The 27,704-nt window shown below is 43.4% G+C and overlaps 1 protein-coding gene across 7 annotated transcripts in view; it reads left to right on the forward strand.

The window, feature by feature from the left end:
- The window catches only part of ptprub (protein tyrosine phosphatase receptor type Ub), an 818,938-nt gene that overhangs the window by 457,806 nt on the left and 333,428 nt on the right, over positions 1 to 27,704 (forward strand). For all 7 annotated transcript variants that reach the window (XM_041212606.1, XM_041212611.1, XM_041212608.1 and 4 more), the window contains 2 exons: positions 569 to 684; positions 4,343 to 4,517. In XM_041212606.1, coding sequence (XP_041068540.1) covers positions 569 to 684; positions 4,343 to 4,517 — 291 coding nt within the window. The remainder of the gene's footprint in view (positions 1 to 568; positions 685 to 4,342; positions 4,518 to 27,704) is intronic.

Consider the following 27,704-nt stretch of genomic DNA (forward strand, 5'->3'; position numbering starts at 1 on the left):
GGATGTTGTCAGTAAGTGTTATGGTTAGGTCACAGGTTCTAAGGATATGGTTCTGAGTTCCAAATGTTATCTTGGTCACCAGGGAGATGCTAAGCAAAACCAAGGTTTCTTTCCCAAAAGGAGGTAAATTAAAGACTAAATTGACGGAGGCTTTTTTCTATAAATCTCTCATTGACTTTTTTACGTACTGCATCTGCAACGAATCGTGCGAGAACCACGTGTTGGCACATAGCATTGGGGATTGGCTTACTACATTTACCAACTTTAAAACTGGACACGAGGGAGGGATTATTGCTTGAATTTTAATATTTGCTTTGCTTTTGATTAGAATTTAATTGAAAACCTTCACAGCCTTCATAATGAACCTCTCATGTGTACAGTGTACAGAAGAAAGAATGAAAAGCTACATTATGTCATTTACTTTACATTTAACAAATTTCTCGGCATCTCAGTCCAGAAGTGGCTTATCCAATTCTCAAATTGGACATGCTTTTTGGTCACTGTCCTAATTGTAAATGAAGAGTTTTCAATGAAAGCATGAACATCCAGTCCCTATTCATGTTTGCAGATAAAACTCCGCACTTTCTGCGGCTTGGAGATGTGGAGACGAATTCTGGGCAGAATGCAACATTCCAGTGTGTGGCAGCTGGGCGAATGGCCGACACGCAGAGACTCTTGCTGCAGGTAAGAAAGTCAATTTTTCGGTCATCAAAACTTTCACGATCAAATGTGAAATATAAATTTTGCATTGGCCTTGCCTTGTCCCTTCAATCTCCACGCATTTTGTGGATCACAGAAAAAGGTGGAAGTATAAAATATGTCAAAGAGACATCAATGGTTAACATCTCCAGTGGTTAACTACACTTACTGTAAATTTCTGTTTTACTAACATTTAGTTGCTGTGAAATGAGAAAGATATTTCATTACCTGTTAATGTTGCAGGAGGGAAGAAAGGGATCTCTTTCCTTCTGAACAAAACAGTCATGGTTTTAACATTTAAGATTCACTTTTAAAGGAACATCCATTGCAACCTCTCCTAAAATGAAATAGAAATTGCAGCATGTTCTCCATTCACCAACCCCTGTGAAAGACCTTGAATTAATGCAATCATTTGTTTCAGTTGTGTTAGACTTAGTTAAAAGCAAGTCAGCAGAATCGAGCTTTGTGTGCAATGTTGCTGTTGGAGTTTAGCCAAGTAAAACCACACAACTTACAATGGTTGGTCACTGATAAGCTTTATAAAGTCAGGGTAGTTATGACATGAAATAAGGCCATTTGGCACACGGAGTCCATGCCGGTTAATGTAGAGCAATACAGTCAGCTTTGCGCTGCTTGTACAACTAGGACCACATAACCCATTAAGTCATTGTCCTGCAAGGCTATCTAGAGTTGGAGGGAAGAGCCCCAGCCTCCAGTGACAGGTATATGCCTCCTGATTCCAATAATGAACAAAACTGGTTGGTTTTTATCCACTGTGCTCTAATATACTACAGATCCCTTTAACTTGGGCATCAGATTACTAAATCTGCCTTGGATAATTGACTTGGTTCCAAGCTTCCATTCTTCAGACAGTTGTTCTTTAATTCTGCCTATCTCTCACAATTAAATAGTGATCAGATGATTGTCAAACAAGTAAATAGCACAGCTTTGAGCCCTGGCTAGGTGGGCAATAGTTATGCAGAACTCCTCACAAATGTATGGTGAACAGCACAACTCACCATGAAAAGTTGAGTGCATTGCACCATCCTGTTGATCATCGCATGGATACACACCCTACTCCTTTGAGCACGGTGTAACATTTCAGCAGTAGTTGTTCACGTCTTTGCAATGAGACCATGGTAGGCAAACTCTGGATATATGAGCCAATGTTCTCATACCCAGGTAATAGATTTCAGTATCTGTCGTCACAAATCTTAGTTTCTTCATTAGCTAGACAACAGACACTTTCAGTACGCTGTTGTGCCAGCCATCTTGATCATTTTTAGTTTTGTATTCAAAGATGTGGCATACAAAAGTAAGAAAGTAATATCGAACATGTACAAGACGTCAGGCCATAGTTGTGTTTTGGCTTCCTATGTTACAACAATAATTACACTGCAAATGTGCTTATTTGACTGTATAACACTTTGGGATGTCATGAGGGGGATGAAAGACTTGATATAAATACAAGTTCTTTTTTTCCTTTGGATTTGGTTATTGCAGGAAATACATAAAAGCAATGGAAAAGGTACAACATAGGTTCATTAGGCTATTACCAAGGATAAGTGATTATAGTTACAAAAGGAGACAAGAGTTGTGAAGGTTAAAGGATAATCTGATAGAGGTCTTCAGGATTATGAAGGATCATGATAAGGACAATTGTGGTGGATTGTTCATTGTTGAGAAGTTAATTTAGGACAACTCAAAAAAAATAAAAGGGGAGGTTTTTGGATGTTAAATTTTTCACCACATACTCGTTAAAGCTGAGACTTTGTAAAGGGAATTAGATAGCTGCTTGAAAAAGAAAAAATATTAAATAATATGATGAATAAGCAGGAGTTAGAAAAACCACCAACATATACTTCATTAGAAAGACTTGTACAAAGCAGCTTCACCCGATCTTTGCACAGACCTGGAATTTATGAATTTGCTGTCTGTCCTGCTTTCTCAGAGCTCACAGTGATGCAAGCCCAGCTAACTCTGTCCGCTGCTGTAAGGCTGGCTTTCTCCAAACACACAGTGCTGCTGGCTGTGCTGTTTCCTTGATCCCTGTTAATATTGCTCGCTGTAGCCTCATTCTGCCTTTAACTCTGCTCTGACAACCAGGTTTCAGTCAGCCCTTTCCCAAACATGTTATTCTTGCCCTCTGGCCCCACATTTATGTTAAAACCTGCTCAGTCTCTAACCCCAGGTTGATGTTAGCCCTGCTTTCTCTGACCTCAGCTTGACAATAGCTCTAATTTCTCCAACCCTGTTCTGTAGCATGGTTAAAATCCATTTTCTGGGCCTTTAATGAACTTGGGAGAAATATGTGATTAAGAAAGATTACGCTGTTGCTTAGCTTGCTAAGTTGATTTAGTCTAAATGATTACCATTTGTGAGTCTGTTGATTTAAACTCACACTGACTAAATGAAGCATGTAACAGCTGTTCGAGTATAAATAATAAAGCAATTAATAATGTTTTCTTGTCAGTGAACAGCTGTAACAATATAAGAAAATGGTGAGTTAGATTGTTCTTGGTAAAAGCTTTAGGGAGTTCTTGTACCTGTTTCAACCTGACACCTGCTAGAGCTGGTTAATCAATGATGTGAACCCAACAGAGAGCTGTGCCTGTTAATACAATTATTGAACCTCTGGGATAGACAGCTCCCTGCTCACATTAAAAAATTGTTCAAGGAAGAAAGAGACAAATGAAAAAAAAGACTTCCATTGCTATAGCACCTTTAAAGATCTTGATGTCCCAAAGTACTTTACAGCCAATGAAGTACTTTTGAAGTGTAGTCACTCTTGTGGTGTAGGAAATGCAACAGCCAGTTTGTGCATAGCAAGGTTCTGCAATCAGCAGTGTGACGATGACCAAATCATCTGTTTTAGTGTTGTTGTAGGAGGATAACATTTGCCAGAACACAATGTAGAACTCCCTCGTGCTTCTTCAAAGTAGTGCAATGGGACCTTTAACCTATACCTTGGTTTACCATCTAGTGAGGAAGATGAAATGTAAATCTGGATTTTGTCTCAAATCTCTGGATTGGAGCTTGAACCCACAATGTTCTGACTCCAGCTAGAGTGCAAATGACTTGAGCCATGGTTGACATTTATAAGGCTGCATCTGTGCAGCCTGTAACAAATCAGTTTTTACTTCCTCATTCTGAAGTGGTATTCTGATATCACAAAATTACAAGGCTGAAGACCACATTGGCGATGTGGCCGGGGATTTTCTTTGGGGCAGGGGGAGGTTTTGTTTTCAGTTTCCAGTGCAATGGGAGTCAAATTATTTCTGCTTCTACTCCAATACTAGCATCTTCCCATCCACACTGACAGTAGCGTATCTACTCCCTTAAAAAGTTCCCAGACTGCCAAATGGATGCCTCTCCATAATATCGGAAACGGGGTGAAATGGCCTTCTTTGGTGCTTAAAGATTCTATGATTGGACCAGCACGAAGCTTACGCCTCTTGCCTAATTGCACTTTTTGTGACATTACATCCAAAATATACCGTTCAATTTACGTCAGTGCAAAACCACTTTGCATTGAGTCAAAATGTATGGTTTGAGCGGCCTCCTGATTAAACTAACTTTTTGCAATTTTTCTTCTCAAAGCCGCCGTTATGTTTGAACATGATCGCATTAATTTTGTTCACAGAGGCAGCACAGAGGTACCATCCCAGTAGCCCTGCTAAAATGCACCAGCCCCAAGCGTATCCTGGCAACATTTCAGCTACATGAGGTGACGAAGAAAGACCAGGATCTGTATCGATGTGTGAGTCGATCTGTGAAAGGATCCGGAGTATCTAACTTTGCTGAGCTGATCATCAAAGGTAACATTGCTGTTCGAGGTTCTCCTGCACAACACACTGGTGTCAGATTGACACATAACTGTTAACATCCAATTCCTTTCCAATCAGTTCTTGTCCCAGTTCCATGACTCCTCCTCTGCAGTTGAACTGAGCACAGAGCCTTTTACCCTGTGTCAGGGAATGTCACTCGTCAGCTTATCAGGGCAGGTCCCTTACCAACCTTTGGTCTGCAGATATTTCAGCTCTTATTCCTTCCTATTGGCATATTTGCACCAGGCCCAAACCTCACTCCCCTGACCTGCTGTTGTCTTCAGCATTAAAACTGAGCAGTATTTTATTAAATTTGTATTTATTTTCTGCTGTCTAAATAGCAATCATTGTTCACCAAACATAATGGATTGCCTTATAACATTTCAGGAGCACAATAAAGCACTTTGTAAGTATATAAATATTTAATGTTCGTTTATTACAACCGATTTCATTTAAGTGGGCAAAAGTCAGTCAGTGCCTTTTGTTGCATTTAACTGATCCATTGGCCTGGATTTTCATCCTTGGGGAGTTGGTAAAATTACTGGCTCGGCCTGCCAGCCTTAGGAGAAAGTGCCCGCCAAGGCAGAATCTTCATTGTTGGGGGCAGGGTGTAGGCTGGATTTGGGCCAGGAGGAAGTGCAGAGGCAGCCACAGGGACTGCCAAATGCAGGGCTGGCTGTGTAAAAGGGTTGCCTTGGTGGAGTGGGACTTGTCTCAGTGGAAAAAAAACACAAAGGCCCTCCAGTCCTCATCCCTGACACCCCCTTCACCCTCCAAACACTCCCCATGCCCCATTCATGCCACCTCAAGCCTCCCCCCACCTACTCCCTATGCCCTTTCATGCCCTCTATGTCAGGCTGTGCCCTTCCACCCACCCCCTTTTAATTTATTCACGTGATGTGGGCGTCGCTGGCTAGGCCAGCATTTATTGCCCATGCCTAATTGCCCTTGAGAAGGTGGTGGTGTGATGCCTTCTTGAACTGCTTCAGTCCATGTGTTGCAGGAACGTCCACAGTACTGTTAGGAAGGGAGTTCCAGGATTTCAATCCAGTGAAAGAATGGCGATGTAGCTCCAAGTCAGGATGGTGTGTGACTTGGAGGGGAACTTGCAGGTCATGGTATTCCCATTCATCTGCTATCCTTGTCCTTCTAGGTGGTAGAGTCGTGGATTTGGAAGGGACTGCTGACAGAGCCTTAGTGAGCTGTTGCACTGTATCTTATAGATGGTACACATTGCTGCTACTATGCGTTGGTAGTGGAGGGGATGAATGGTGAAGGTGGTTGATGGGGTGCCAAACAAGCAGGCTGCTTTGTCCTGGACAGTGTCAAATTTCTTGAGTATTGTTGGAATTGCACTCATCCAGACAACTGGAGAGTATTCCATCACACTCCTGACTTGTGCCTTGTAGATGGCAGATAGGCTTTGGGGAGTCAGGAGGTGAGTTACTCTCTGCAGACATCCCAGCTTCTGACATGCCTTTGTGGTCACAGTATTTCTGTGGCTGGTACAGTTCAGTTTCTGGTCATTGGTAACCCCCAGTGGTGGCAATGTTATTGAATGTCAAGGGGAAATGGTTAGATTCTCTCTTATTGGAGATGGTAATTACCTGCCACTTAACAGCCCATGCCTGAATGTTGTCCTGTTCTTGCTGCTTACGGACACAGACTGCTTCAGTATCTGAGGAGTCGCGAATGGTGCTAAACATTGTGCAGTCATCGGCGAACATCCTCATTTCTGACTTTATAATGGAGGGAAGGTCATTGATAAAAGAGCTGAAAATGGTTGGGCCTAGGACACTACCTTGAGGAACTCCTGTAGCGATGTCCTGGGACTGAGATGATTGACCTCCAACAACCATAACCGTCTTCCTTTGTGCCAGATATGACTCTAACAAATGGAGAGTTTTCTCCCTGATTCCCATGGACTTCAATTTTGCTAGGGCTCCTTGATGCCACACTCAGTCAAGTGTTTCCTTGATCTCAAGGCCAGTCACTCTAACCTTACCTCTTGAGTTAAATTCTTTTGTCCATGTTACACCAAGGCTGTAATGAGGTTAGGAGCTGAGAGGCTCTGGTGGAATCCAAACTGAGCATGTCCCCTAATGCCCTCATGCCATGATCTGGTACTTTCGTGACTGTTGACCCACTGTAAACTTTCTAGAACCAATGAACATCATAGTGTAAAGTGGGATGTGTAAAAAAAACTGTGAAAAATATATTTCATAAATTTCCCCTATGGAAAAACAGCTCTGGACTGAAAGCTAATAAAGTGTCAGTCATCCAGGCCCTTTGAAGCTTCATAAACCACAAACACTTGAATCTACTTAACTGAAATTTTCTTCAGCGATCAGAGAGCATGAGTTGTCATTCAAGCAATGTTTCCACTGGAGATCAGGTGTTCATTTATTCAAACAGATGCCTGGCTCCTAGCCAAGCATACATGCCTGGACTCCACTTGCCTGGATGAGGCAGCTCCAAGAAAACTCAAGAAGCTCAAACCATCCAGGACAAATCAGCTTGCTTGGTTGGCACCTCATCCACTATTTTCAACATTCACTCCCTCCACCACCGACGTACAGTGGTAGTAGTTGTACCATCTACAAGATGCACTGCAGCAACTCACCAAGGCTCCTTCAACAGCACCTTCCAAACCCATGTCCTCTGCCACCTAGAAAGACAAGGACAACAGATGCAGGGGAACATCACTTGTACATTCCCCTTCAAGTCACACACACTATATCGCCATTCCCTCACTGTCGCTGGGTTAAGATCCTGAAACTTCCTTCCCAACAGTACTGTGGGTGTACTGACACCACACGGACTACAGCAGTTCAAGAAGATAGCTCACCACTACCTTCTCAAGGACAATTAGAGACGGGCAAAAATAAAACCATCCATTCTCTAACTTTGTACCTAGCAAAATTGGAGGGGCCTTGTTGTTTCTGGTCTGCATTGTTTCTTCTTTGCTTTGTAAGGGGGTGAAACCTCTGACTGCCTCTTACAAGGTGAATGATAGTCAAAGGGTGGAGCAAGGGGTGAGGACTCTTTAACCTCGGAGTTAGCACTCCTGAGCTGGCAATGATCACATTGTAGTGGTGCTGCCACATGTACACAGGCATTAGTGATAGGGTCTCTACCAAGGCTAAGGGCCAAGATCCCCCGACACAACCGCCACCCCCAACTGAGAACCTGGCTGGCCTACGGAGCCTGAGAAATGCAACGACGTAGGTGCCAGAGTTACCAGCGTGCATGATAAGCATCTGAGAAGTGCCTGAAGTAGTGCTCGCACCCACCACCAGGGTCAGCTCTGGAAGGGACCATTGTGAACAACCCAAGTATAGCCACTGGGATTAGCACCAGAGGAAATTCAGGCTCATAGATCTCAATCCTGTCTTTACCATTGTATATGTCACAAAAAACTGTTTAAGATTCTGTGACTGTTACCTTATAGGGCACCATGAAAAATTGGCTTCATATTGAATAAAATGTCTTTCTTTAAAATATCACTGAATGGGAACTACATTGGCCTCCGTTACTTTGGATTAGGAGGTCAAATATAATCCTGAGTTCCAAATCCTGAACACTACCTAGTGACTGGTGGGTACTGCTAATATCAGGTGGAGACAGGATCACACTTGCTTTCTATAGTCAAATATTCCATTCACAGTCACCACTGGTGCTTACGCATGAAGAATAGTCACTTGGCTGAGGTACTAAAGGATTTACTGCTGTTGATGAAATCCTATCTCGGCAAGTGTCATTGTGGTCTAGTCACCCAGACACTAGAGGGGAAACTAGGAATTTCCTAAGTGAATAAATACCAAGCAGTGATTGTATCACTTTAACAACCAAGGACTTTTCCTGAAAATCAATAATCACTGTTTATAAGGACAAGTGTTATGACACAGCAGCTGGTAAAGGCTGAGTTGTTTAAATCCCAGAGGGAAACTTGAACAACTGAGCTATATTTTCAGTTGGTATGCTTGAGATGCAGCTCTGAATTCAGTAATAAAACCGCCTCAAGGTTTTTTACATAAAACTAAATTAAACGTTTATTAATATAACAACAAATTTAAACACATACACATGTCTACAAATTACTACCATAATAACTTCTAAACAAATCATCAGATTAATCACTCCCAGGTAAATCTTTACCAAGGCAACAATAATCCATAGACTTTAAACAGACACCAAGCAAAGTACATTTGACCTTACGAATTCAAAATGAGGTCCCTTGCAATTTGGTTCCTTTGCACACAGTTGTAGGCTTACAGGCTAGTTAGATGTTACATGCCTCTGACTTGCACACACAAACTCCTCTACCTTTCCCTTTGAATGTATATTTCCATTGTATTACTAGGTTTTTAATCTTATCTCTCTTAACAATAATCCTTTCATTCCACCAAATTTACTAGTAATATAATCATGTTGCTTGGTGTTTCCTAGCTAGGTGCAAGATTTTACCCGTTCTCTTGAAAGGCTAATTCAACAAATGCAAATGTCCTCTTTACCTTCTAACTTGCATTTATCTAATTAATATCTCAAGATACTATACATCAAAGCACCCAGACTAGCTGGTTTTAATCCAATTAAACTACACACAGACATACACACAGACCCTACTACAATTCCAATTTTAAAATAATTTCCAATAACATTATAGACATTAATATCTCCATGACACAAGCATGACATTTTTGTGGTGACAATGTCTTGTGAGATGTTATGAATAATGTCGAGGAGCTGTGAGGATGATTAACTGCTGTAGGTTATATCTGCATTATTTAGCTAAAGTCAGTATTATGTCCGGATGAATCAATAATCATAGATCCAACAAATTTCATATATCGAAATCCATTTAAGTAACAATTCAATTATACTAGTAATAGGGCCTCAAGGTTGTTTCATTGTATCCACATGTGACCTTTCGAACAAGCCTACTTTAGTTCCTTCAAGGTGAGAGAAATAAATGAAATGGTTCTGTTGTCCCATGATAAGTTTTGCTATCACTGGTACGATGTAAGGTGGAACTTTGTTTTTGCATTATTGGATAGAACGTTTACAAATTCAACATGCTGTCTGATGTTGAACATAATGCAAATATAAGATAAGGTAAAGAAAGCCCGAAGTGATCATTCCACTTCCAAGCAAAGTGCATCATATGAATTAAACATATTTCTGTATGCTGAATAGCATAAGAATGAATCTGTCATATCCACGTTAATAAGCAGCAAAATGGAATTTTGCCAATGCAGATTATGAAATCCGTTGGATTAAAGAAGACGATTTGTCTCAAAATTTGTGCCACCAATCCCTGAAGAAATAATTTACTTTCTATGATGTTTTAGAACTGTCAAGAGCACTTGATCTGACTGATTGCTGTGCTGAATGTGGAAACTAAGCAACAAGTTCCTATCAACAGCATAACTGTTCAAAGCAAATCACATCATCTCAAAGATAAATCCACCATCAAGCCAGGACGCCACCAGTCATGTGTGTACTATAACTATCATGGAAATGATCCCATGATGCTAATATTCTAACAGAAGACAAAGTATGTCCTGAATGTTGGAAAGAAAATGACCCCTTTCAGTGTTATCAGTCATTCCACCATAGACCTCCCACAGAAACATTGGATGAGCCATGGTAACCCAGGTGCCTATCGGTGAACATATAGCTGGTAAAAACCATGCAGCATGTATCAAGTTATTGAATCAGAACCTACTGTCTACACCTCTACAAATGATGTATATTCATTCACTAGATGAGAACAGAACACCGTCAAGTAAGTAATCAGTAACAAGCCAATAATAGTACACTTTCAAGGTGCACAGATTAGAGTTATCATTGACTTCAGGTGTTCCCTAAATATGATCAATCAAGCTACTAGTCTATTGTTTGCTTGTTCTGATGCTCAACAGAAGCTACACCATGTGCAGATCCAGTTTCTTCCATTTGTAAAGGTAGCAAACATAGCAAGTAGACAATCTCAGTGGATGTGTGCAATGTGGATGGAAAGCCTGGTTGTCTGCTTGGTCTACATACAACTCAAGCATTGCAACACTTTCTTCTTCTTTGTGTTACAATCTTGGTAGAGGCCACTAACTTTAAAAAAAAAAATCCAAAATCCCTGTTGTTTACTGACAGAACGAAGGCACAAGTTTCCATGGTTTAAAACAAAAGAATTTTTACAAGAGTCAAACAAAGCATAACTGAATACTATCTTAGGTACCTTCCTATTCTCTAAAACTCCAAGTCAACATAAGTTAAACATGAATTATAAGGCAACTTGCAGTCGATTATAAACAATAAATTACACATTAAATGGCGAAAACAACTAAAACAGAACTGGCTTGGCTGTTCTCTAAGCATGTATGTCATTATGTATAGGAAGAAAACTAAGTCAAAGTTAAAAGTTGGAGGACAGTGGTATAACTGAAGATGCAGATAGTCTTGTAATATGTCTTGCCTCAATTAATTGTCTTCCATCCCAGGAATCCTAATGAGTATTGTAACATGTACATTGCAAACAAAGCAATTCAATGAAAACATGATATGCCAACCCAGGAAAGATTCTCAGGGGTAAATGGATCTTTTTTTTTCCAAAGCTAAACCTGATATTTGGATATCACTTGCTAGAGCTTGATAATGGAGCCATTATATTGCAACATAATGATCTGAAGTGATACAAATGGAAATCAATGCATCTTCAGCAGCAAAAGCATTTCTAATGTGAAGATAGATATAATCACAACCTTTTGCAAACCAAGCAATGGGCAATTGCCATCTTGTGATATATTTATTTGATATCAGTAGACCAATGCAGATCTATGTTGATAGCAGTGCAGTTGGTTTAGGAGCCATTCGTATGCAAACAGATGATGTTGATGCAACTAGACCAATGATCTATGCCAGTTGATGATTTAATTCCACAGTGGGTCACTACACCAAGAATGGGTGTGAAGAATTGGCAGTTAAGTGACTGAGCAACCATTTCACCTATACATCTCTGGCCAACAACATGTGGTGACAAGCTTTTGATCCTCGTATTCCCTGATCCACAGATTGAACATTCTTCCAGGACCTAGAGCTGTTTGCTGAAGTGTCCAGTTTTGTTATGTGACTGTTAACCGTCCCCTGGATCTGAAACATGCTACAAAGCCCAAATCCAAATGTAGAAACAAGTTATTATCTAGAGAGAGAGAGCTGAGGACATCACTAATTTTGTAGCTCAACATGCTATGCCCAAGCCACTCACTGTAACTAATACCAAGCAAGATGCAGAGAAGGAGCGTACATTATATACACAAATTGTTGCCACAAGTTGAAAGCAGACTACTAGCAGTTATGGCTGTCTCTCCATTTATCACCAACAATGATATTCTCCTAAATGTCAGGTGTTTGGTCATCCTAACAAGACCAAAGCCATTTTCAGAACATACATCCAGTTCCTAGGCCTAGATAGTAAACTAGAAGCGGCTATAAAAGACGCCAGTGAACAGAAGGCAGCATCTGTACTTACATAGCGCTTAAATACATTCAAATTCCCGAAGGACTTCACAGAGGCATTATAAAACAAAATATAACACCAAGCCACATAAGGAAATATTAGGACAGGTGACCAAAATCTTGGTCAAAGAGGTAAAGGAGAAAAGCAAGGTGGAGTGACAGAGAGATTAGTGCCCAGGCAACCGAAGGCACAGTCACCAATGGTGGCGATTAAAATAAAGGATGCTTAAGAGGCCAGAATTAGATTAGTGCTGAAATATTGGAGGGTTGTGGGACTGGAGGAGATTACAGATGAGGCCATGGAGGGATCCATGAAGGATCGGAATTTTAAAATCACCATTAAATATTTATGGGAAACAGTTGATGTTGAAATAACCATAATCATCATCTACTGAACTATGTCCTTTTTTTTAATTCGTTCATGGGATGTGGGCATCACTGGCTAGGCCAGCATTTATTGCCCATCCCAAATTACCCCTGTTCACATTTCTGTGGGTCTGGAGTCACATGTAGGCCAGACCAGGTAAGACGCAGATTTCCTTCCTTAAAGTGAACCACATTGATGAACCAGATGGGTTTTTACAACGATTGACAATGGTTTCATGGTCATCATCAGACTTTTAATTCCAGATTTTTATTGAATTCAAATTTCACCATCTGCCATGGTGGGATTCAAACCCAGGTCCCAGAGCATTACCTTGGATCTCTGGAATACTACTAATCCACTACAATATGCCGCCACTTTCCCCAGGACTGGTTGAAATAACCAAAATTTAGAGCATTTAGTGTTAGTATTCAATATCCTTTCAAGATGTATGCAGAACTAAATTCCAGAAGGAGTAAAGTCAGATAGCAGAGGCCATCATCCAACACCCTCACAGAACACCTTGGATTTTGCCACTGTCAAATCACGTCAAATTCTCAGGCTGTCAGAACATTGAAAGCTAGCAAGAATTGTGTCCAGCTGTGGGACAACAACAACAACTTTGGTCATTCCTATGTAAGTACCGAGCTATGCCTCATTCCAGTTCAGGTGAAGCATCTGCAGAAATGTTGAGCACTGCAGTGCGTCACTCTATCACTTCTAAATAACATGATGAGCTATAAAGAAAGGTTGGAGAATCAAGGTCGATGCTCAATATTCAAGGGTATTCGATGTTCCGGAAAAATAGGCAACAAGGAAAAGGAGGTGGGGTAGCTTTGTTAATAAAGGAAGGGATCAACGTGGTGGTGATTAGTGATATAGGTGCAAAAGACCGTGATGTGGAGTCAGTGTGGGTGGAAATAAGGAATAGCAGGAGGAAGAAGCAATGGGTGGGAGTTTCTATAGGCCCCCAAAGAGCTGCCTCACTGTAGGACAAAGTATAAATCAGGAAATAATGGAGGCATGTAAAAAGGGCACTACAATTGTCATGGGTGATTCGAATCTGCACATTGACTGGACAAATCAGATTGGCAGGGGTAACATGGAAGATGAATTTGTAGAGTGCATCAGGGATTGTTGCTTAGCGCAATATGTTGCAGAACCTACCCGGCAACAGGCTATTTTCAATCTAGTACTGTGTAATAAGGTGGGATTAATAAGTGATATCGTAGTTAATGATTATCTAGGGGAAAGCGATCACAACATCGTAGAATTTTGAATTCAGTTTGAGGGCGAGCAACTCGGGTCTCAAACTAGTGTCCTCAACTTAAATAAGGGCAATTACAGAGGTATGAAGAAAGAGTTCTCTAAAGTGGGTTGGGAAAATAGACCAAGGGGAATGTCAGTGGATGACCAGTGGCAGACATTTAAGCAGACATTTCATAATGCTCAGCAAAAATTTAGCCCGGTCAAAAAGAAGGACTCGATGAGAAGGATGAACCACCCATGGTTAACATAGGTGGTCAAGGAGAGTATCCAATCAAAAACGAAGGCATACAAAGCAGTGAAAACTAGTGATAGGCCAGAGGATTGGGATTTTTTTAGGAACCAGCAGCGGATGACTAAAAAGCTAATAAAGAAGGAGAAAATTGATTATGAAAATAAATTGGCAAGAAATATAAAAACAAACAGCAAGAGCTTCGGTGGTTATATAAAAAGAAAGAGAGTGGCTAAAGTGAGCAATGACCCTTGGAGGATGCGACCGAAGAATTTATAACAGGGAACTGGGAAATGGCAGGTAATTTAAACCAATATTTTGCATCGGTCTTCACAGTGGAGGACACTATAAACATCCCAAAGATATCAGATAAGCAAGGAGCTAATGGGAAGAAATATCTTGTAACAGTCTCTATCACAAGGGACAAAGTATTTGATAAACTAATGGGACTAAAGGCAGACAAGTCACCAAGACCTGGTGGCTTGCATCCAAGGATTTTAAAGGAAGTGGCTGCAGAGATAGTGGAAGCATTGGTCGAAATATTCCAGAACTCACTGGATTCCGGGAGGGTCCCAGCGGATTGGAAAACCACTAATGTGACACCCCTGTTCAAGGAGGGAGGGAGACAAAAAGCAGGAAACTATAGGCCAGTCAGCCTAACATCTGTAGTTGGGAAAATGCTAGAGTCCATTATTAAGAAAGAAATAGCAGGACATTTAGAAAAGCTTAACACAGTCAAACAGCGTCGACATGGTTTTGTGAAAGAGAGATCACGTTTAACAAATTTGCTCAAGTTCTTTGAGGATATAACAAACAGAGTTGATAAAGGGGAACCAGTAGATGTAGTGTATTTTGGATTTCCAGAAGGCATTCAATAAGGTGCCACATAAAAGGTTATTGAACAAGATAAGAGCTCACGGTATTGGGGATAATGTATTAGCATGGATTGAGGATTGTGAACATGCAGAAGACAGAGTTGGGATTAATGGGTCTTTTTCAGGTTAAAAAGCCGTAACTAGTGGAGTGCCACAAGGATTAGTCCTAAGGCCTCAATTATTTGCTATCTATATGAATGACTTGGAGGAGAGGCAGAATGTAATTTATCCAGATTTGCTGACGATACAAAAATAGGTGGGAAGGCATGTTGTGATGAGGACATAAGGAATCTGCATGAGGATATAGATAGGTTGAGTGAGTGGGCAATAACTTGGCAGATGGAGTTTAATATAGGAAAGTATGAGGTCATACACTTTGGTAGGAAGGATCAAAAGGCAGACTATTATTTAAGTAGAGAGAGACTCCAAAAAAGTGCAGCACAGCAGGATCTGGGCGTTCTTGTACATGAAACACAAAGTTAGCACGCAGGTGCAGCAAGTAATTAAGAAGGCAAATGGAATTTTGACCTGTATTGCTAGGGGATTGGAGTTGAAAAATAAGGAAGTCTTGTTACAACTGTACAGTTGAGGTCGCATCTGTAGTAGTGTGTACAGTTTTGGTCCCCGTATTTAAGAAAGGACATACCGGTATTGAAGGCAGTTCAGAAGATGTTCACTAGGCTGATTCCCGGGATTAAGGGGTTGAGTTATCAAGAATGGCTAAACAGGTTAGGCCTTTATTCATTAAAGTTTAGAAGAATGAGGGGTGATCTTATTGAAACGTACAAGATTCTGAGGGGACTTGACATGGCGGATGTTGAGAAGATGTTTCTCATAGTGGGGGAATCTCAAACTAGGGGACATAGTTACAGAATAAGAGGACACTCAATTAAAATTGAGATGCGAGGGAATTTCTTCTCTCAGAAGGTAACGAACGTCTGGAATTCCCTACCCCAAAGAGTTGTGGAGGCTAGATCATTGAAAGTATTTAAAGAGGAGGTAGATAAATTTTGAAATATCAGGGAGTTGAGGGCTATGAGGAGCTGGCATGAAAGAGGAGTTCAGGCCTGGGACCGATCAACCATGATCTTATTGAATGGCGGGGCAGGCTTGAGGGGCCGAAAGGCCTACTCCTCCTATTTCTTATATTCTGATGAAAGTGCATGCTGATCAAAACCATCAAACCTAGTGATATCAAAGCTGCTGACTAGTGAGAAATAATAAGCAAGGGAACATAACTCCAAACAAAAACAAAAATAGCTGCAGAAACTCAGCGTGCTGATGTCAATGCGCACTCTTGCAATATTTCAGTAGGCTGGCGCGCGATGAAGATGGAGGTGCACCCGCCATTAATTAAATGGCCAGTTAAGGCCCTTGAGACACCAATGGTCTCGGACTTTACGTAGCCCGCGCGATTTTCAGGATGTCACATGGGCTGAACAGGCAGGCAGGCTACAATTTCAAAAGCCTCATCCATGGGTGGGATAAGAGGGGTCAGTGGGCTTGTAAATGTGAGTAGTTTGTAGTTTAGGATATAACTTGCTGCTGGTTGCTTGTGTGGACAGGACATCTTCATTTCGCTTCAGAGCTGCTTTGACAGAAGTAAGAGGCTACAGTTCAGGACTCAGTGTTGTTTTCCAGGCTGCCAGAGGATTCATACCTCTTTGGGCCTTGCAGGTATCAGACAACCTTCCCTTACCCTGGTAATGGGGATTGTGGTCTCTGCTGAAGGCACCTTCTCTGAGGAGGAAGAGAGGGCCAGAAGGGGAAGGAGGCCAGGTGTCCCTATTCAGCCTCCAGGGGAGCAACCTGTGGGAGGAGAGGCGCAGGCACAAGGGGTACAGGGCCAACAGGGAAGTCCAAGGCAGAAGATGCCATTATCCTGCTGCCAGCGTTTACAGGCGGCGATACAACTACCTCAATATGTCTGAGGTGCAATGCCAAAGGAGGCACCACCTCTCAAGGGAGGCCATGACCTCCATCTGTCAGAGGATTGGTCCTGAGATCAGCTCCAACCTTGTGGGTGGACACCCTGTGCCAGTGATCTGAAGGTCACAGTGGCCCTCAACTTCTATGCCTCCAGCTCTTTCCAGGGCTCAGTGGGGATCTGTTTGGAGTTTCCCAATCAGTTGTCCACAGTTGTGTCGAACTGGTGACAGACACTCTGTTCAGGTGTGCATTGATTTTCATTCACTACTGTACGGATGAGGCCAGCCAGGCAGAGCCAGTCAGAGGCTTTGCAGCGATTGCTGGGTTCCCCCATGTTCAGGGTGCAAACGACATGTGGCCATCAAGGCGCCAGCAGGTGAGCCAATGCCTTTGTCAACAGGAAGAGATTCCACTGCATGAAAGTGCAGATAGGTACCCTGGCAGCTTCCATGACACCTATATCCTGAGACACTTCCAGGTGCCAAGGGTCTTCAGTGCTCCAGCCCAACTTGATGGACGACAAGGGCTGTCCCTCCAAAAGGTGGCTCATGACGCCTCTCTGCCACCCAAGAACAGAGGCCAAACAACACGCCTCCACAAGGGCATAGAGGGAACCATCAGTCTTCTCAAGATGCGCTTCTGATGCCTAACCGTTTAGGGGATGTACTGCAATACCCCCCCAGATCGTGTGTCATTGATAGTGGTTGCATGCTGCGCTTTCCACTGGCACTGGAAAGGGGGGATGCAGAGGAGGAAGAATATCTTGACCCATCTGCACAGGCAACTGATGATGAGTCCAGTAACGAGTCCGAGAACGAGCATGGTCAGGAGAACGCTGAGGGCATAGACATTGACCTGGGAAACCTCCAGGGAGGCAGGGACACCTGGGACGCTTTGATCCAATGCTCCTTCAGCTAGCCTGCCAAATGAGAACCAGCACCACATGCCAGGGCTGCAGGCTGCATACTCGATCCCTGACAGGACCAGTTCCTTGGTCAACAACATACACTATGTGCCATTTCGATAAAGTTTAAGGAGAAACACGTCCATCATACCCATCATGGCTTACCCTGCACCTGCAGAACTAATGAAGCATCCAGAGGCCAGTTGCACAAAAACATATTTAATTAACTGGAGCCTGGCAAACATTCTACAAATTAACATTGACAGATGTTTTCCATCACACCAATAAACACTGAATGGAAAAATGGGGGAAATAAATATCACCCGTGATCAGGCCATGTTGTGATTAAGGTGCTTTAATTTTTCACTTGTGGGTGCTACATCCCCCCTCACTGGCACCGCCATTGGAGACACCCTGCTCACTCTGCTGTCCTGTTGGCCTTGATGACTTTGGCAGGCATCCTCTGGCCAGTGGAGCCGGTGCTGGCCCTGGCTGGTAGGGAATCTCCCCAGTCGCCACAGCCTCATCAAATGCCACAGTCATTGGCAGAGGGGTGGAGGAGCTGCTGCCCTCATCCAGGGCGCCCTGCGAGGAGCCCGCAAAGCCAATAGGCAGCTAGTGTGCCAAGGTGAGGTTGCTCTGGACCTCCCTGCTCACCATTGATGGCTGGGCACCTAGCTGGGATACTGGGTGCCCAAACCCAGCTGAGGTCATTCTGTGAGGGCTTGCAGGTCCAAGCCCATCCCAAGGAACCCCTGATGCAGTTCCTGGAGGAGCCTCTCCATGAGAGTCGCCACCCTCTCCATGGAGGAGGCATTGCACTCAGCCATGAGGGTCAACGCATTGCCCACGCTCCGCAAGGACTCTTCTACAATGGAGACCATCGCGCGCATTACCTCATGTATCTCCGCCAGATCCTCCCGCACTCGCTGCTGGACGCTCAGCATCTGCTGCCTCATGGTGACTCCAGAGGTACATCATCAGCCATCGACTGAGCATAGTCCTGGTCCCCAGCTGTCCTCCGATTGCCGCGCCCTGGGCACTCTCTGCCTCCGCCTGCACCTCAAGCAAGTGTGAAGTGTCCTCACCAATGTACGCCGAGATAGCTGGCGATCTAATGCCCACCAAGGTGCTGGTATCTGCGCTGGTGCCTGCTTGAGAGAGCAGGTGTGACAAAGGTGTGTTCTGATTAGTGTGGTCCTTGGGTCAGGAGTGGGCATTTAGGCTCCTCATCCTGGTGAGCCTAAAAGGAAGAACAAGGACATGTCATTAGTTGAAGTCGTCACACTGTTACTGTGCATGCCTGGCAGCCTCATTAGACAGAGATATGCATCAGGGTGCCCTTGTCTTTCCATTATCAATGGGGATTCCAGGTTCAAGGCTCACATCAATATAGAGACAATAGTGGAATTGTTTCAATTACCGACATTCTCACCTCAGTGCACTGTACTCTTACCTCCGTGTGGCATCCCATCCTCACCGTGGCCGCTTGACCTAGATGCATGGCGCCTCTCCAGCTCCAGGTCCTCCTGCTCATTACAAGTGAGGAATAGTGGATGGGGCAGTCCCCAGCAAGTCCGCAACCTCTCTGCATTGTTATGGGATATTTTCTCATGAAAGGGCAGAGGAGCATTGATTAGTCCACTCTCTACTGGCAGTGCCATTGCAGCCTGGCCAACGCAATCTGAAGAAGACCTTGGAGGGCAGAGCCGATTTGTAACTCTGGAGCCACAAGGCACTCAGTCCAAGCAGCCAGGGCTCACCCCCTTGCCCAGTTACTGCCTCATTGACAAATTTGTCATTCAGACGCTAACACCTCAGAGGTCCATGGGGGCGGGGGGGTGGTGGGCAGTTCTTAACTGTTCTGCAAAGTGACCCATGCCAATGCAGTACTCACTCTTCCTGATTGCAGGAGATCAGTGAACCGCTTCTGGCGCTGCACCCATGTGTGCCTCAGCACTTCGTGGCTGCTGACCCAGGATGCCACCCCCTCCCAGGCCTTTGTTGGTGAGGTGGGGTGCCTCCTCCTCCCATCCTTGGGGAGAATGGTCTCTCCATGCTGCCACCTCCTTCAGGAGGGCAGCGAGGCACTCGTTGGAGAAACGCTGGGCTGAATACCCCACTGAGCTACCCTCCCTCCTGCTGTGTCTACCTGCAATGCTCTCCACAAGACTTCCATGTCCTTTGGTGGCAGCCTTTCAAGGGTTCCCGAAGCCACATTTGAATCGGCTGCTGGGTTGCCATCAGACCCGGCGGACATTGAGCACCCGTACCTGCCCGCCACTTCCATGTTCATTCCACAGCCATGTCTTACATTGTGCGGGCATTAATTGGCCGCCCGCGTAAAATCACGGTGCGATGCCGATCGCGGGTGGCAGTCGGCTTCCACCCAACCCTGCTGATCCTGCACACCATGGGCAAAATTCTGTCCCAACATTTTAAAGCTGCTGTTTATCGGAAATGTGGGGTTTTCCTGCCACTGGCTGCTACTAATAAAACCTACCACCTTCCCTTACGTGGCTGTAGATGTCAGCTGTTTTTGGTGGTCTTAGATGCCAGTTTTGTCAGTTCTACTTAAATTGAGAGATAACAATGCAGAGAAGAGCATCACTGGGAAAGCTGCTATAGTGCGCGAATAACAATGATGCCCTCTGGACATCGCATCGGGTTTTCCAAAGCAGGAACTGGGTTGTGAAGCACAGAGTGATGAGGCCTTAGGCTGTTAACCAATGCTGAGTAGATAAGGAATACTAGAATGTGAACCTATTGCCATAAATGCTCCTCTCTGGCTACGTAGATCCTATTCAGAAACAATCAGTGTACCACTAATACTTTTGTCAACAGAGAAAGTAGTTAAAAGCAAATGCTTCATGTATTCAGAGAATAATACTGCCACATGTTGGAATGTGAGATTGGCGATATTTTGCACCAAATTTTCCCAGTACCCAGCAAGAGTACCAAGGCTGTCTTGGCATCAAGAAAGCAAAATTGTAAATATTACTCAGCTATAGGTGTCAGACTAATTGGCATCAAACAGCCTCTGGTGCCATTGTAATCACTCAACCCAGTAAGTGATGGTGCCTCATGATGTTGCAAACTTCTGCTGAATAAGTGCTTTTGAACTTTTCAGTGTTGCAACATGTGTGTCTGGTCTGGGTTGCTTGAGGGCAACAAATGAATCATGAAATAGTTGGAAGTTCATTTTCAAGAGATATATGACCAATTGAAAAAGATATGGAAAAGTAATACTCAAGCAATACTCCTGGTAGGATGTGTAAAGAAAACTGGAAACATTGGAAATTTGGAATGGAAACAGGAAATGTATGACAAATCAGTAAAATGAAATGACGGGTTAGTAGTTCAGGAGTTCATTAGATATGGCTTTATAAGACTGAAGAGCATCATTTTTATAGAACTGCCAGGGCTTGAAAATTGCAGCTATGAGGAAAGATTGGATGGGCTAGGATTGTTGTCCTTAGAACAGAGGAGGCTAAGGGGTGACCTAATTGAGATGTATAAAATTTTGAGGAGCCTAGATAGGGTAGACTTGTTTCCCCTTGCTGAGGGGTCAATTACAAGGGGGCATAGATTTAAGGTGATTGGTAGAAGGATTAAGGGGAACATGAGGAACGGCATTTTCACCCAGAGGTTGGTGGGCGCCTGAAATTCACTGCCTAAGTTGGTGGTTGAGGCTGAGACACTCAACTCGTTTAAAAGATACCTGGATCTGCATCTGAAGTGTTGTAACCTGAAAGGCCACGGACCAGGTGCTGGAAAGCAGGATTAAAATGAGCGGCTAGTTTCTTTTTTATCTTTTTGGCCAGCACAGACAAGATGGGTTAATTGGCCTCTTTCTGCACCATAACATTTCTATGGTTCTTCCACTTCTTGCATTTGGTTTGTCCTTGTTATTTTCTCTCTCTTTTTGTGGGTAACTTGTATTTTTGATTGGCAGACAATTTTAAAATGTCCTAACTTTCTACAGTTGTGGTACTCTGCTTCCCCTGGTGGGCATTCTTCCTACCTGTGCAGGGTTTTCCCGACCCACCAACAGCTAGTTTTTTTTTCTCTTTTTGGCTGGCACAGACACGATGGGCTGAATGGCCTCTTTCTGTACTATAACTTTTCTATGGTTCTAACTGACAGGGATACAGCCAAGAAAACAGAGGGTAGGAAAGAGCAACAGATTGAATTACAGACACATCTGTTGTATTTTCATGTGATTTCCATCATTTAAATCTGTTTTGTAAACAGATAGAGAAGCTATGCCAATAACGTTTTCTTAGAGTGAAGCGCTGCAGTCAATGGGTCTTGATGGTTTTGCTCTGAGGTTCCACTCTCAGAATATTAACTTGCTGTGTGAGGAGCATTTGATGAGTCTACTTTATTATGCTTATTTTTAATTATCTTTGCCAGTGTTCCTGATCCAAAATGAAGACCTTACTGCTGTGCTTAGAGATCTCTACCTGCCATTTTGCAACTAGGGATTTTTTTTTTTATTATTCAGTCACGGGATGTGGGCTTCGCTGGCTGGGCCGGTATTTATTGCCCATCCCTAGTTGCCCTTGAGAAGGTGGTGGTGAGCTGCCTTCTTGAACCGCTGCAGTCTAAGTGGCACACAGGGCTGTTAGGAAGGGAGTTCCAGGATCTTCACCCAGCGACAGTGAAGGAATGGCGATAAGTTTCCAAGTCAAGATGGTGAGTGACTTGGAGGGAAACTTCTAGGTGACCATCTGCAAAAAGTACTTGCATTTCTGTAGCACCATTCAGGTCATCATGACATCCCAAAGTGCTTTACAATTTTTTTTTGGAAAAATATACTTTATTCATAAAATATCTGAAAGAACATTACAAAACATTTCAAAACAGCCATCACAAAAAGTGCAATCATATTCAACTTTTCCACATAGATCATGAGGTGCTTCAGTACAATCAGTGAACATTATAGATATCTCAACATGGTCATTACAGTCAGTGCAATGGTATTCAAGTTATCGACATAGATCATGTTGTACTTTGAGGTGCTTCAGTACAATTATGATACATTTAGTATTCACTGCATACATTCATTGTGAATCATACAGCCCGAGGGGCCTATACAATTCACAGCCCCTTGGTGCACTATGGCAGAAAGGTCTTAGATAGCAACCTTTCCCCACTGCGCCTTTGCGGTAGCTGCCCCAAGCTTTAGTGCATCCCTCAGCACGTAGTCCTGGACCTTGGAATGTGCCAGTCTGCGATACTCTTTCGGGGACAACTGTTTGCACTGGAAGACCAACAAGTTTCGGGCAGTCCAAAGAGCATCTTTCACTGAGTTGATGATCCTCCAGCTACAGGTGACGTTTGTCTCGGTGTGTGTCCCTGGGAACAGCCCATAGAGTACAGAGTCTTGTGTCACGGAACTGCTCAGGATGAACCTCAACAAAAACTACTGCATCTCTCTCCAAACCTTCTTTGCAAAGGCACAAGGAAGTGAACAATAATCTCTTCCCCACCACAGCCACCTTGAGGGCAATGTGCAGAAGGGGTGAGACTCCTGGCATGTAAGAAGGATCTGACAGGGAGGGCCTTTCACACCACCAGCCAAGCTACATCTTGGTGCTTGTTGGAAAGTTCTGGCGCTGAGGCATTCTGTCAAATGATTTTGACAGTCTACTCGGGGAACCATCCGACAGAATCGACTATCTCCTTTTCCGGCAGGGCCCCTAAGACATTACATGCCAACCACTGCCTGATGGACTTGTGGTCAAAGGCGTTTCTCTGCATAAATTTTTCCACAACAGACAGGTGGAACGGCACAGTCCAACTACTTGGAGCATTCCGCGGCAGCGTGACCAGACCCATCCTTCGCAACACTGGGGACAGGTAGAACCTCAGCACGTAGTGACACTTGGTGTTTGCGTACCAAGGGTCTACGCACAGCTTGATGCAGCCGCACACAAAGGGGCCATCAGGATGAGGGCAACGTTGGGCACGTTTTTTTTTTCCCCCTTTATCTAGAGGCTTGTACATCATGTCCCTGTGAACACAGATCCATTTTCGACCTCCAGATAAAGCAAAAGATGACTGGGTGATCTCCACCATGCAAGAGTGAGGAATGGGCCAGACCTGCGCCATGTTCAGCAACACTGAGAGTGCCTCACACCTAATGATCGGGTTCTTATTCACAATGGAGAGGGAGCGTCACTACGACATGCCCAGTTTTCTTTTCACCATAGTCACTTGCTCCTTCCAGTTTCTAACGCGTGCCCTGGTCCCTCCAAACAATATCCCCAGCACCTTCAGGCCGCTTGACCTGACGGTGAAGGGGACAAAAGATCAGTCAGCCCAGTTCCCAAAGAACATGGCCTCGCTCTTGCCATGATTTACCTTGGCTCTTGAGGCCAGTTTGATCTGGTCACAGGTGTTGATCAGCCTGCGCATTGACAGCGGATCCGAACAGAAGACGGTGACATCATCCATGTACAGGGAGGCTTTGACCCGAGTGCCTCCACTGCCTGGGATTGTTACTCCTCTTATACCCGGATCGTGGGACAGAGGGCAGCCCTGCCTGACTCCAGATTTAATTTGGAAAGCTTTCTGATTCCCACCCATTGATTGAAACTGCACTACTGATGTTAATGTAGAGCAGTTGGATCCTGTTGCGGATTCCCCCCCCCCAAACCGCACCATGTAGGCGTGCAATGCTCTGTCAAAGGCCTTCTCCTGGTCCAGGCTGATGAGGCAGGTGTCCACGTCCCTGTCCCGTACACAGGTAATTATAACCCTGAGTAGCACAAAGCTGTTAGAGATAATCCTGCCAGGTACAGTGCAGGTCTGGTCAGGGTGGATCACCAACTCCAGAGCAGACTTGACCTGATTGGCGATGAGCTTGGACAGAATCTTATAGCCCACGGTCAACTGTGAAATGGGTCACCAATTTCTAATTTCCTCCCTTTCCCCTTCCGCTTGTAGATGAGGGTGATGATGCCTTTCCTCATGGATTCTGACATGCTGCCGGCCAACATACTCTCCTACGCTTCTAGCAGGTCTAGGCCAATCCAGTCCCACAGAGCCGAATACAACTCAGCTGATAAGCTGTCGCTTCCGGGAGTTTTACCCTTCTTGAAGGACTCAAGGGCCTTAGTCAGTTCATCAGAACTTAGCAGTTTGTCCGGACTCTCCCATGTGCTATCATCTAAGACCTCCGTGATTGAGGACAGGAAGAACTGGGAGGCTGTAATGTCTGTGGGCTTCACGTCTTACAGTCTAGCATAAAAGGATTTGCTCATCCTCAAAATGTTGGCTAAGTACTTTTTAACTTCAGTACTTATATATAATGTAGCATTTACTTCTTGTAATTTTGCCTCACTTTGATATTTCCCTCTTATGTTACAGCTCACATGAATTACTGTCTGGTTTGGAAACTTTTTTTATTATTCCATGGGACATGGGCGTCGCTGGTAAGGCCCATCCCTAATTGCTCTTGAACTGAGTGGTTTGTTGGGCCATTTCAGAGGCCAATTAAGAGCATTGTGGGTCTGGAGTCACATGTAGACCAGACCACATAAGGACGGCAGATTTCCTTCCCTAATGGGCATTTTACAACAATCAGTGATAGCCATGGTTAGCATTACTGATGATCAGCAATTAATTCCAGATTTTAATAATTGATTTTAAATTCCACCAGCTGCTATGGTGGGATTTGAACTCATGTTCTCAGAGCATTATGGATTACTAGTCTAGTGACGTTGCCACTATGCCACCATCTCCCCCTAATTTGGGGTACAAACTCATGGCTTTATATAGTTCATGGTGCATTGCATTTATGCTTAAGCTTGTTTAAAATGTGCATACTCTGGTTTGCTATGCTGCACAGCATGCAACTGAGCCATAGGGATCAGACAGTTTGTAAGTTTGATCTGCAATCTGTATTCAATACACTGCTCTCAGCAGAGGCAGCAAGCAGGGGTGATACAATTGGCCACGAGGCTCCTGGGCTTGGGAGTGATTAGGGGGGGAAGGATGGAAATAATTCAAGAGTTCTTGCTCTGGTTTACTAATTGCTGAAAAGTGCAAGTGTACAAATGTCGGGTGAGCATGGATATGATGCCTCCTCCTGCTATTGATTAACCTGGCAAGACTTGCTGTAACACATGAAGAATAGCATGAGATTCTGATGGGCTGCCTGTACCCACAAAGCAAGTGTCAGCAAGAATAAGCATCTTCAGGCAATGAGGAAAGAAACTTTGAGGGGGAAATAAATATTCCATGCACACCATTAAGGAATAGGTGCATAAACTTTGAAAGACTCCCCCCACCAAACCCCCACTCTCGCTGCCTTTGGCACCCTCCACTTTAAGTTGCAAGCCACAATGTTACTGATAGGTGGAGGAGCCTCTGGCCCATCCCTCTTATCTCTTGTGTTCTTACATTTATTTATTCAGCTCTGGTCCCTTTCGCACCTGCCAAGCACAAACTAAGGTGAATTTCTCCAGCTGTGCCATGCATGTAATACATAATTCAACAATCTGCTGTAAATTACTTTTGTATTGAATTGTTACCTGTAATCGCTCTTGGCTTTCAAGTGGGAATTGCTCATCAAATTCTGAAAAGATTTTAATTGGACCAGGACAACTCGGTACCATTTAATTTTATTTTTTGAATTTTGACGAAAGCTGCAAGTTTTGTTCTCTTCCCTAGCATGTTTCTTCTGCTGAATCCATAAGCACCCAGCTTGCAATGCAGCCATGAACACGAAAGCACACATTGTCCCTGATGAACTTGGACTCTGTGTTTGAACTCTACATAGGGATGTTGTTGGCTAGCTTGGTACTATCACTGTCAGGTCTGGAATTACTTAGTGACATTAAGCTAAATGACTATTGTTGACTCCAACTTGCAATAACCTATGTCTATTATGTGGCCTTTACTTCTTCTCGGAACACATATTTCTTTTTAATTCTAAGTTTGTTTCCATTAATGCCTCTGTCTGGTTGAACCTTCCTCTCCTGATTAGTGTTAGGTATGTGGATTTTAAATCAATTTGGAAGCAAAGAGTGCAATATTTACTGTAATAACTAGATTAGTGGTACAGTTTACAGTGTTGTTTGCCATGATACAGCTGTCATGAAGCTATGGATATATATAATATTATTGAAAAATATTTTTCTTTTAAAATAGAGGTTTAGTCTGTGCGTGTTTCTTAATTGGATTAAAGCCAGCTAGTGCTTTGATGTGTACTAGTTTTGAGATGTAAGAGAGCTAGAGTGCATTTGTATTTTTTTAATAGAGCATTCAAGAAGGTGAGTGAAATTTGGCACCTAGCTAGCAGAGACCAAGCAATATGTTTATAATACTAATAAACTTGGTACTGTCAAAGCGGTTTTATTGTTAGAGAGGTAGAATTCAAAGAGGCTGGTGGTACAATGAGAATTTACATTCAATGAGCTGTGTTAGGTATGTCAGATAGCAGTTTTGTATGTGGGAGCAGAGGCAATGTAGGATCAAAGTAGCTGTAGGCCTACAACTGTCTCCACAGGAACCAAAGTGAGAGGAACCTCATTTTGAATTCGTAAGGTGAAAATGCTTTGCCTGGTTTCTGGTTAACTCTATGGGTTACTGTTGCCTTAATTGAGATTAGTTTGGGAATCTGTTATAAGTTATGATAGTAGTAATTTGTAGCCGTGTGTACATATTTAACTTATGTAAATTAATAAACTAAATGAAACATCTTAATATAAAACCTCTCGAGAACTGATGGTCTGATTCTTGAATTTAGAACTGCATCTCAAACACACCACTTAAATTATAGGTTATGACAGTTGTTTAAAGTTTTCCTCTAGGATTTTTAAATAACAAGAGTTCAAATCTCACAGTGGCAAACTATGAAACAATGTAACTTCATCTGAAACAGATGGAAACGTGTTTGTACTCGAAAGAGTTACAGCATACACAGGAATGAAGGACTGAATGGCCTCCTTTTGTGCTGTGAGATTGTATGAACAGCGCAATAGCAAATCAGTTTATGTGTGAACAGGATGTCATCATTAACTTGGACTAATTGGTCAATAAACCTGCAGCAAATCTGAGAAAAATGCAATGAAACATGTCCCCT

Source organism: Carcharodon carcharias, chromosome 19 (assembly GCF_017639515.1).
Source record: "Carcharodon carcharias isolate sCarCar2 chromosome 19, sCarCar2.pri, whole genome shotgun sequence".
NCBI lineage: Eukaryota > Metazoa > Chordata > Chondrichthyes > Lamniformes > Lamnidae > Carcharodon > Carcharodon carcharias.